The following is a 10,417-nucleotide window of genomic DNA, read 5'->3' on the forward strand; positions in this document are numbered from 1 at the left end:
ATTTGTTTCGAAGTTAAATATTTTACATACTAACTTATCATTGATATGCTGGGATTAGCTGTCACAAACAAATATCAGTAGAAAAGTAACGAATTTGGATTCAATGCAGAGTACATAAAACTAAATGAAACTTAACCTTATATAAGTCTTTAATTATTGCATAAAAATGGTTTTTATTAGCAATAAGCTAACCTACATAGTTTTTAAAAAATTATGTTACTATTTTGTAAAAGGATTATTAATTCTATGTGCATGGCTCAACAAAAATGCATGTTATGACCTATCACAAGAGTTACATACATGGCATCAAAACATACACTATAACTTACACTTTTATACTATGTAAGTTTTAATTTCAAAAAGAAATATTTAAATATATTCTCCATCTGAACCTCTGAGTCAAATGAATCGGTGGCACTCTGACTTCTCATTTATAGTTTTTTCTCTTCTCTTATAATGGGCTCAGATTGTTTAATTAATTAGAAGTGCATATTACAGATACTGACTAGTCAGAATATAAAATGCCAACTTTTTATCTTCTTGGTTTATTAAGAGTTTACTATATTTGTTCAACCCACATGGCATGCCTCATCAAGTGTCTCTGTTTTTCAAAAATTGTCTGTATTTATCTTTGACACTGCTGTTGGACAGGTTTATATGACAATATAGGAAGATGTTGTCTTATATTAATAAAGTTATTTTTGAATTTATATAATTTATATAACTTTGAAAATTCATTATTGTTCTTTAAAACAACTAGTCAAATAATATAAAAAAATTTTGAAACTAATATTACATTTCAAGCTATTTAAAGTAAATGTTCTGTAAACTTGCTCATGAACTTATCATTCCAGCCAAGAAATACTCAATTGAAACATCTAAAACAATCCTTTTTAGTTTTTTTTACACCAAATGTAAAGAATATTGAAAACAATACTTTGAGTGAAGATATTTAATATATAATTGTACTTTCCTTGAAAACGTACAGTCAACCACTTCACTGTCTTGGAATTACAAATATTAATCAGAACAGAAACCCCATACCTATTACACAACATGTCTGCACTCGATACTTGTCTGTTTCACAGCATTGGTGAGCTAGAAAACTTAACTCAACCTTCATTTCCTGCAAAATAAGTATGAAATATATTTAGTTCTGAAGTATAGGAATGACATGTATTAAAATGTTTTAATGAAATCTTAACATAAACTTACTCTTCATGATGAAATTTGAAGATTTGAAAACAAATAGTATATTTCTAGTATATAAACAATCTACTGAATGGAACACTTCCTACAATTTCCATCTATTTTTAAACATTAATAATGGGGTTTGCTTCAATATATACAATAAGATATACTGGGGATAGGAAATATATAAATTACAAACGAACTAAAATTTAAAAATATAAAAACAATTAAGAGTTTGCTGAAGTGGGTCAATAACAAACTCCAACCAATATTTTGGTTATCAATAAGAATACACTGGCAAACTCTAATCTTCATCTTTCTTAACAGTTATTACTGATCGGCAAGCTCTGAGACATGATTACCTATAATATATGACTGGTAAAATTAATATATATATATCATTATTATGAATAATGTTTGACTAAGCAAGCTACATTCTGGATCTTTATCACCAGTGATTACCTACTAACAAATGCAACCTACATCACTATTACCAGTAATTTCTGAGTACAAAATACAATCTGCACTATAATCAACAATAATTACTGACTGGCATGATTCAATATATATCTTGATTACCAATACTTACTGACTAGTAAGCTACAATCTACATCACTATTACTTGTAGTTATTGACAGACAAGTTTGAACTAGTAACTTTCATACTAGTGATTTTTGACTGGCAAGTTTGACTGAGTACTATGATTATCAATAAATTTTTATGAGAAAGAAAAGTTTCAATATGTTTCAGAATTACAAGCAACTTTTTATTGGCAGGTAAAAATATGTATTGTAATTCAATACACTAGACTGACAGCACTTGTGCTTTCTTTCAATAAAAATAAAAATCATGACACCAATGTTTCACGTGCATAATCACTTATTTGTATTAGGTTAAAAGAAAAAACATACTCTAGATGTTTTGGAGGACAACATGATCCACAATCTTAAAGAGACTGAAACTTGTAGTGTGCATTATTTCTTTTAACCTTATACAAATAAATTTATGGTGCACACGAAATTTTGGTGTCATGATTTTTATTGGATGTATTATAATTATTAGTGTTTGGCACATCTTAAGTGGAATGATAAATACAGTAAGTGCATGTAAATACCAGGTTCTTTAACTTTATTACTGTATTACAATTTGTACAACGGTTTTAGACACCATTACACAAAAACTTAGTGAACTGAAATCTGATAGCACAATTACTTTTGTGGATGCACCAACCATGTTTTTAAGGCTAAAAAAAATATATATTTCAGGGATATATGAAACTAACAGTTACTATCTAGTAACATTAATTTCAACTATTTTAAAAATTTTGGATCTCAATCATTACCAAAAATCTTTGTATTCATTGAAATATGGTTTAGTGAACTTTTGCTACCATTATTTGATTAGATCAGTTAAACATAAATTAATGGCTTACTAAAATCATGTAATTCTCATTATCATGAATAGTAAATTAGAAAGGATAGAAATATTACATTACCTTCACATAAAGCAGGTTAGAAAAAATATCAGTGTTGTCTAAGCGATAAGGATCCACTTTCTGAAGAGCCTGAAATCCTTCTATTGCTTGGTCGACTTCTAACAGTGAATATTACAAATTTTACTAACTCTTAATCTCTGAATATGATGTGAACTAAATTTGTGTCAACAGTCTTATTTCACAAAAAAATCTAAAATCGTCATTTTTTATCTATACTTAGATATTTTTCCTTAACTGGACTATTTCACACTTATTGTAATTTTTATTGAATTATCTACTTTTTTGAGGTAAAGCAGTTTTGTCTAAACGTACAATCTTCTAGTTTAATGATAGCATAACATATTAGGACGCACACATTGTACTATTTCATTTTAAATTTCTACCATCTGCGATATTCGCTTTTTCTCAATCAATTAGCCATTGGTGTTTGAAATAGTAGCGAGTGTTTTCTAGAGGTAAGTACACAATTGTATGCCATTGAAATCCATCAATGATGGCTATATAGTCTTTCACAATGAGATGAATATAAGGCATAAAAATATGAGAACATCTAACTCTCTAAGGAAAATAAGGACCATCTCTCTCAGTGAAGAAAAAAAAACACCCATACTTTATATATTACGTAGCACACAAGTCAGTATGTCAACAGTATGCTAGTTGCGATCAACTATTTGAGACTACTGTGTTTTAAGAAATGAACATTTCCACTAATAACAGATAACAAGTGAAGTAAATCAGAAGAGGTGTCACTGAAATCAGGCAAATATCTCATTTTGTTACCTGTAATCATTGAGAAGCCATCTGATTAACCTAGATACAACAAAACTAAATGTAGTAGACTAAACATTTTGAGACTTTGATATTTCAAACATTCACATTATAGTTAAGTTTATTCTAGCCTGAACATTATAAACAATCTGAAATCCATAACAATTTCCACTGTTGGAATCAGAAAAGTTTCAGATGGTCATAAGAGATTTAAAACTTCTGAAAATTACCTATGTAACCTATGCTATTTTAAAATGAAAAGAAGGGGAACTGAATATAAAAGAAAGAAATGCCAGTATAGAGAAAATTTCAAAAGCAAGAACTAACTTTTATGTTTTAACAAACTATTACTGAAAATTAAGCTTTTATATTGAATCTGGCACAAGTTAGTTTGTGACTGATGCAACATACGAGTAGGAAGTTTGCTTCCACAGCTGACAAAAGAATGATTCTCTGAAAAAATATTTATTGTAAAAAATAGTGAAAAACTACTGTAAGCATCTAAAATATATACAGAGAAACTGTAAAGTTTGAACAATAGAAATTGTAATTGAACAGAGAACTTAATAAGTTAAAAGTATATTTTAGTTTTAGTTGTCACAGAAGTGAGACTTCACTAGTATATGCTGCAACTGAGTGTTAGAGACTGTTCATGAGTAGCTGACTAAGATACATTAGATTTTGTTTATGGAAAATTTTAGATAATGTGTAGGAAGTTTATATCTTTGGTGAAAATCATAAATATCTTTGGTGTTTGTGACTTTTTTGTAACATAATGAAACAACAGTTTTATAAAATTTTTGTGACAAACTTATATGTAAACTATACTGTGTTCTTAGTTCTTTGCTCCATCGATTTTGTATGCATAAAAAAGGGAGCTTCTTCTATGAAAGTTGGGTCAGTAAGGATACTTCTTGCAACAAATTTGTTGTGGAAGATTTTAACAATTTGAACACCTAAACTAGGGTAGATTTAAATTATAAGCTGGAACATGAATATTTAAGATCTATATATCTGACCTAAAATAAGCATGTTATTCTACCAAACATAACTTTATCTGTTGTCACACATAATGTCCAAAATATTGTGATGAAAAAGCCTGTGCAGAAAGAATATTTTTAATAGTATTTAATAAGGTTAAAACACAATCTTAAGAAATTATAAGGCTACATGATATGAACTACAGAGGGTTGAGTATTTTATATTGAAACGATTTTGAATTTGCAAAACAGCAAGTACTGCAACCATGACAGCTGCTATAATGTTGCAGACGAAGGAAATGTATCAGAACTACATTTTGACATTGCCATCTTGTAGACAAATTGATGCTACCAAAAACTGTTCACTTTTGGCAAGGGTATGTAACAGCCCTTTCTGATGCAAATATTCATATTGTAAAGAAGTGTTCTGGTTAGGGATTTAGAATTTCCAAGAATTTCCTTGTACTTAAAGGCACTGGAGAACAAAAGAATTTGGTTCAACCTGGGGACGAGGTCTATCCAAAAAGAGACAAGAAACAAGTCATACCTCAGCCGAGGTACGAAAAGTGCTTAGTTTTGTACAGGTGAGAATCCACGAACATAAAGTTCAGTGGCAAAGCCATCTATATGACCCAAGCAACAGTACCCAAAGTAATGAAGAGTGATATCCATCTGAAAAAGCAAAACAAGTTACATGTACACAAGCTGCTTACATAACATATCAATTTAATCATTGCATACTTCATGCAGCTAAAGAATAAAATGGGTATTCATGCTATTCCATACGAGGAGAGCCTAGTTAAGTTGCCAGAGTATTGATTTCTGTGCCAATAGACTGTTATAATGGTAGCTGAGAAATTGCCATCCTAGTATTCCAGATGGATTCTGGAAGGAATCAAGGAGGAGTAGTTTGTGTTGTTGACAGAAAAGTCTTATGACAGAGCATTTATAAAGGAAATTACACTGCAAGGTTATTGTCAAGGTGTATGACCATCACAATTAGCATAACAAGACAAGGTAAAATGATGAGGCTCCAAAAAGTTTTTTATTATAATGTACTCAACTTTTATATTTTTGCTTAAGTTTACAGATATCATTATGAAATATTAATTTCACACTGTATAAAGGTTATAAGATGATATAACAAGCACTAATTTTTTCATTAACTTATTATACACTTAAAATATTGAAATAATGATGTCATATTAAAAGAATAATACTTTCCAAGATGCTGAAGGTGGAGATTAATATATTATACATAACTATGAAATACAAGCAACACATTTACCAATCATCAAAATTTGAGTATACATGAAACACATTTTACAGCTTGTATGCAAAACAGGAAGGGACAATTTGGTGTATTAAATCCAGCTTAGCATAGTTACCAATATAAAACCGTCTGATTCTAGATAAAAACTATACTTACCAAATAAAAATGGTAGTCCCATTACGAATTACCGAAAGTCTGTCTTAAAAAATGAACTTGAAAGAAATAAGGAACATTTTTTTGCCATTTATACCATGTATTGGTTTATCTTAGAGATGTAGTGGCATAAAATATGCATATTTAATTTTTTTATCCGGATGTTTATAATTTTTTTATAAGCTTCCAAATTTAACTTGCAATTTGTTGTCCCATGTGTTTAACAGTAGTTGTTTTCACTTATTCTGAATCATCACTGTTTGGTTTCTATTGTTATTCTTTACATTAAGATCAGTTTCTAGCCAGAACATTACACCTAGCATAAGCCTGCTCTCTCAGCATTCAGTACTCATACCATAATTAAGTAGCAATAAACCCTAAGCAAACAAGAGAGAACTATTGCATCTCTGATTATAAGAAATGTTTCATGTGTCATAAACATATACACTGTATATGAACTGTCTAGCAAGAAACAATATTGAGAAAACACTTCTGCTATCACATTTATGGATTTTGTTTCAAATTACATTAACATACTTTATCCCAATTATGTTTAACTGAAATAACAAAATACCTGAATATTAACCATTACTGGAAATGGGTTTTGACTGACTATATATAAAATCATCACAAAAGTAAAATAACACAAATAAGCTAGCCTCTTAAAGAAATTATACTTTGTTTCTGATGTGCACTTAGGCATTTGTTGTAACCAGTATAAACATAGACAGACTTAATGCTGTCTGACAACAAGCAGAAATATGATCAAAATTGAAAAAATAACTACTTATTTGATATCTAATCATGTTGTAAGGTTTTACTTCAAATTTATAATCCACTAAAGTGTAGGTGTGAACAACTTATGATTTGTAGGTATCAAAAGCCAGTTCCTACTTTAGTTTTGTGTGCATTTACATTAGTTCTCCAGTGGCTTGAGAGGATTAGTAAATGAATGGCTATGAATCAAAATTTTATTTTCAACCCCAGATACTCATACTTTTCATATTGTGTAGAAGCACAGCTACTCATACCCTTTACATCATGTAGAAACAGATCTATTCATACCACTCATACCCTTTACATCATGTAGAAACAGATCTATTCATACCACTCATACCCTTTACATCATGTAGAAACAGATCTATTCATACCACTCATACCCTTTACATCATGTAGAAACAGATCTATTCATACCACTCATACTCTTTACATCATGTAGAAACAGATCTATTCATACCTCTCATACCATGTAGAAAGAAAGCTCATCATCTCACTCATGTTGTGTAAGAACATGGCTAGTTATATATTTCACGTTATGTAGAAACATTGCTAGTCAAACCCCTCATGTGTAAAAACAGAGCTATCATATATCTTATATCATGCAGAAACATAGCTACTCATAGCTCTTGCATCATGTAGAAACAGTTACTTCTACTCTTCATGCCATGTACAAACAGTTATCATATATCCCATTTCATTTAGAAACAGTTACTCATGCCCTTTATGTCATGTACAAACAGTTATCATATATCCAGTTTCATTTAGAAACAATTAATCATACCCTTTATGTCATGTAAAAACAGTTATCATATAGCACATTTCATTTAGAAACAATTAATCATACCCTTTATGTCATGTAAAAGCAGTTATCATATAGCCCATTTCATTCAGAAACAGTTACTCATGCCTTTTATGTGATGTATAAAGACAGTTACTTTCAGCTCTTACTTCATGTAGAAACAAAGTTACTCATATTCCCCATGTCATGTAAAAACAGAGCTACACATACCTCTCATATCATGTAAAAACAAAACTAATTCTATCTGTTATGGTATATATATATATGCATAAAGAAACAGAACTACCATACCTCTCATGTTATGGTAAGCAATAGACACTTGGGCTTTAAGGTAAGTACTTGCTAGAAAGCCCACTTCCTGTAGTCGGGTATAAATGTCTAATGCTTCTTCATTCAACTGTAGTTCAAGATAAGCATGAGCAAGAAAGAATTCCTTGATCCAGTGGTTTGGTAAAGACAAAGTTGAAAGCTGTTCAGAAAAGTAGTAAAAAACTATTTAGCTGCAAAGTATATCATTAGAAAGCCTGAGTAACTTCATTAAAACAATATTAAAATTGTAGTGACAAAGTATTACTAACATGGATTCAGAAACAGTTCACACAAGTTGCTTAACTGTGCACTTTTAAGTTTCCCAGGCAGTACAAATGCTTCATGTGTACTTCATCAGCACAAAGCAATTTCTTAAACAGAAATCAACAGGAATTTCAGAAGTAACATTTATTACTTTATGATAACTAACTTTAATTTTACACAATTAATATTTCTGGATTGTATTAGAGTTCAGTTAGTAAATTTTCAATCCTATTTCCATGTTCAAATCCTCTACTCTCAAACATTTCTATTTAAAAACTCTCAAGAAATTATTTCTATAGAAACACATTTTTACAGTTCATAGTTTTCACTAGGTGCATGTAGGTATGGATTAATATATCATATCATCATAGCAAAAATATGACACAGTAGTTCATAAATCTAACACTAACTATGAAGCTTTGATAAGAGGGTTATCAAGACAAGAAATATATTATTACTCTGGTGATATTATCTGTTAACTTAAAACTTTCACCCAATTTCTCCAAGCTCTTTCTCTTGGCTACTATTACTTGGCTTGAGAGCATAAACTAAATGTATGCAATTAGTTTTTGGGTTATTGTAATGTAGTACACATTGCATTTTTACCTTTCTGTAAATGGTTCCTTGTTAGGAGTTCCAAAAGAAATTGTGGTTTGTAGTAATAGAAATATTTAATGATTTTTCAAAAATGGGTCTGTGTGTGCATGTGTTACAAACTTGTCTAATAAAAAATACTTTTATATTATTTCAGTTGACTATGGATGTTGAGTACAATATATTAAACTGGTTTTGGGGCTTCACCACATTTTTAGTCTTTGTTGCCAAATCCAGTTGTACTCTACATGATGCATCTTGACAATAACCCTGCAACATAGTTTCCTTTGCAAAAGCTCTGTCAATAAGGTTAATGCATCCAAAGCACAACAATTCTCCTTGCTGATTTCTACAATTCATCTAGTGTACAAGAACAGCTGTTTAATAGTTGAAAACCACTGGTACAAAATCTGGTAATTTTACTGGTATATCTTTGTATGGAATAGCATGAATATTTATTTCATTCTCCAGCTGCTTGAGGTATACACATTTTACAAGATGCTGCACTCTGCTTACCATGGCTACTGCAGGACTCTTTTCTGTATGATGGTGGTACCCCAAGTTGATCCATATTCCTATGTTTTCCAATATTAAGTCTTTGACTCTGATCCGCCAATATATTGATACACTTGTTTTAATACTTTGCTGAGCAGCCGATATATTAACAGGAGTATAACAATTGAGGATAAAAATAATTATATTTATAACTTGAGTATTTGTCCTTTTTATGGAGGGGGGGATAATTTTTCCAACAAACTAAATAACAAAACAACTAAATTGGATGTTTCATGAAATTATTTTCATGGAGCAAGCCCCAAACCATTTTCAAATACACTGTTTTTGCAGTAGTACAAAGAAATGCATCAATCTTCAAGTTTACGATTCACCCTTTTTAATAGCCAGTGTTTTTCAAAAACATTTGGTATTGTTACGTCTCCGTTTGTTAATTAACTTTCCGTAACTTCGTTCCGACGAAACTTTAGCGACACAAGTCCTTACTTAATAAAACTGGTTTATTCTTTCCGAATACAACTTTACGATACACTTATTTTTAACAATCGCTCTATAACAAACGCTATATCAACGAACGTCAACAATACTTCTGACTGCAGTTCAATTACTCACTATCTACACACACATTACCTTACCGTCACGTTGTCACCCTCTTTTATATACCAGACTACCCTATATCTAGTAAATGCTAGAGCATTCGCCAAAGTACAGGATAGTTCTAGAAAGTAGAGGGCGTGAGAATAGTCACGTGATCTCGATGACGCAACACTGCCCCTCCTTAATATTGTTCGTCCCGAACAATAACCACATACAATAAATTAATAACGATTAACAATAACTTAATTAACTGTACAGAATTACAAACACAAAATTACAATTCAACAAAGTCTCTTAATTTTACGGGACGCATCTTTTTCCGTAATGGTCTCCATCTCGTTGGCTTCTGCTTCACGTGGGGTTCATCAGGAAATGTCCTATCATCGTCAACAGTCACATCAGTGGTAGTAACTTCATCAAGAGCTTCACCGTTTCCCTTCTCAAAACTGAGTAGAGTTTCTTCTTCAGGTGTCACGTCTTCAGCAGCGTCATTTGTTCTGTGGTCCACTTCGTCCCAACCCCATATGACATAGTGGATCGTCTCTCAGACGTGACTTTCTGGGTAAAATGTGGTCGGCGAGGTAAACCAAAAGTGGTGCATGCCAACAGGCTTTGGCGTTATCACGGTCCAGGACATTTCACCCTTCCCATGGAGAAGACAACTTAGGAGACTTCCCTTTGGTCTTCCTGGGATTATACAA

General features: G+C 31.2%; 1 protein-coding gene across 1 annotated transcript in view; it reads right to left on the reverse strand.

Moving 5' to 3' along the window:
- LOC106462450 (cell division cycle protein 23 homolog) overlaps nt 1-10,417 on the reverse strand; it is a 118,519-nt gene that overhangs the window by 46,458 nt on the left and 61,644 nt on the right. The window contains exons 7-9 of the mRNA XM_013922371.2: nt 7,731-7,908; nt 2,687-2,784; nt 1,045-1,126 (exon numbers count right to left, since the gene is read on the reverse strand). Coding sequence (XP_013777825.1) covers nt 1,045-1,126; nt 2,687-2,784; nt 7,731-7,908 — 358 coding nt within the window. The remainder of the gene's footprint in view (nt 1-1,044; nt 1,127-2,686; nt 2,785-7,730; nt 7,909-10,417) is intronic.

The sequence above is a fragment of the Limulus polyphemus genome, unplaced genomic scaffold, assembly GCF_000517525.1.
Source record: "Limulus polyphemus unplaced genomic scaffold, Limulus_polyphemus-2.1.2 Scaffold1168, whole genome shotgun sequence".
Taxonomy (NCBI): domain Eukaryota; kingdom Metazoa; phylum Arthropoda; class Merostomata; order Xiphosura; family Limulidae; genus Limulus; species Limulus polyphemus.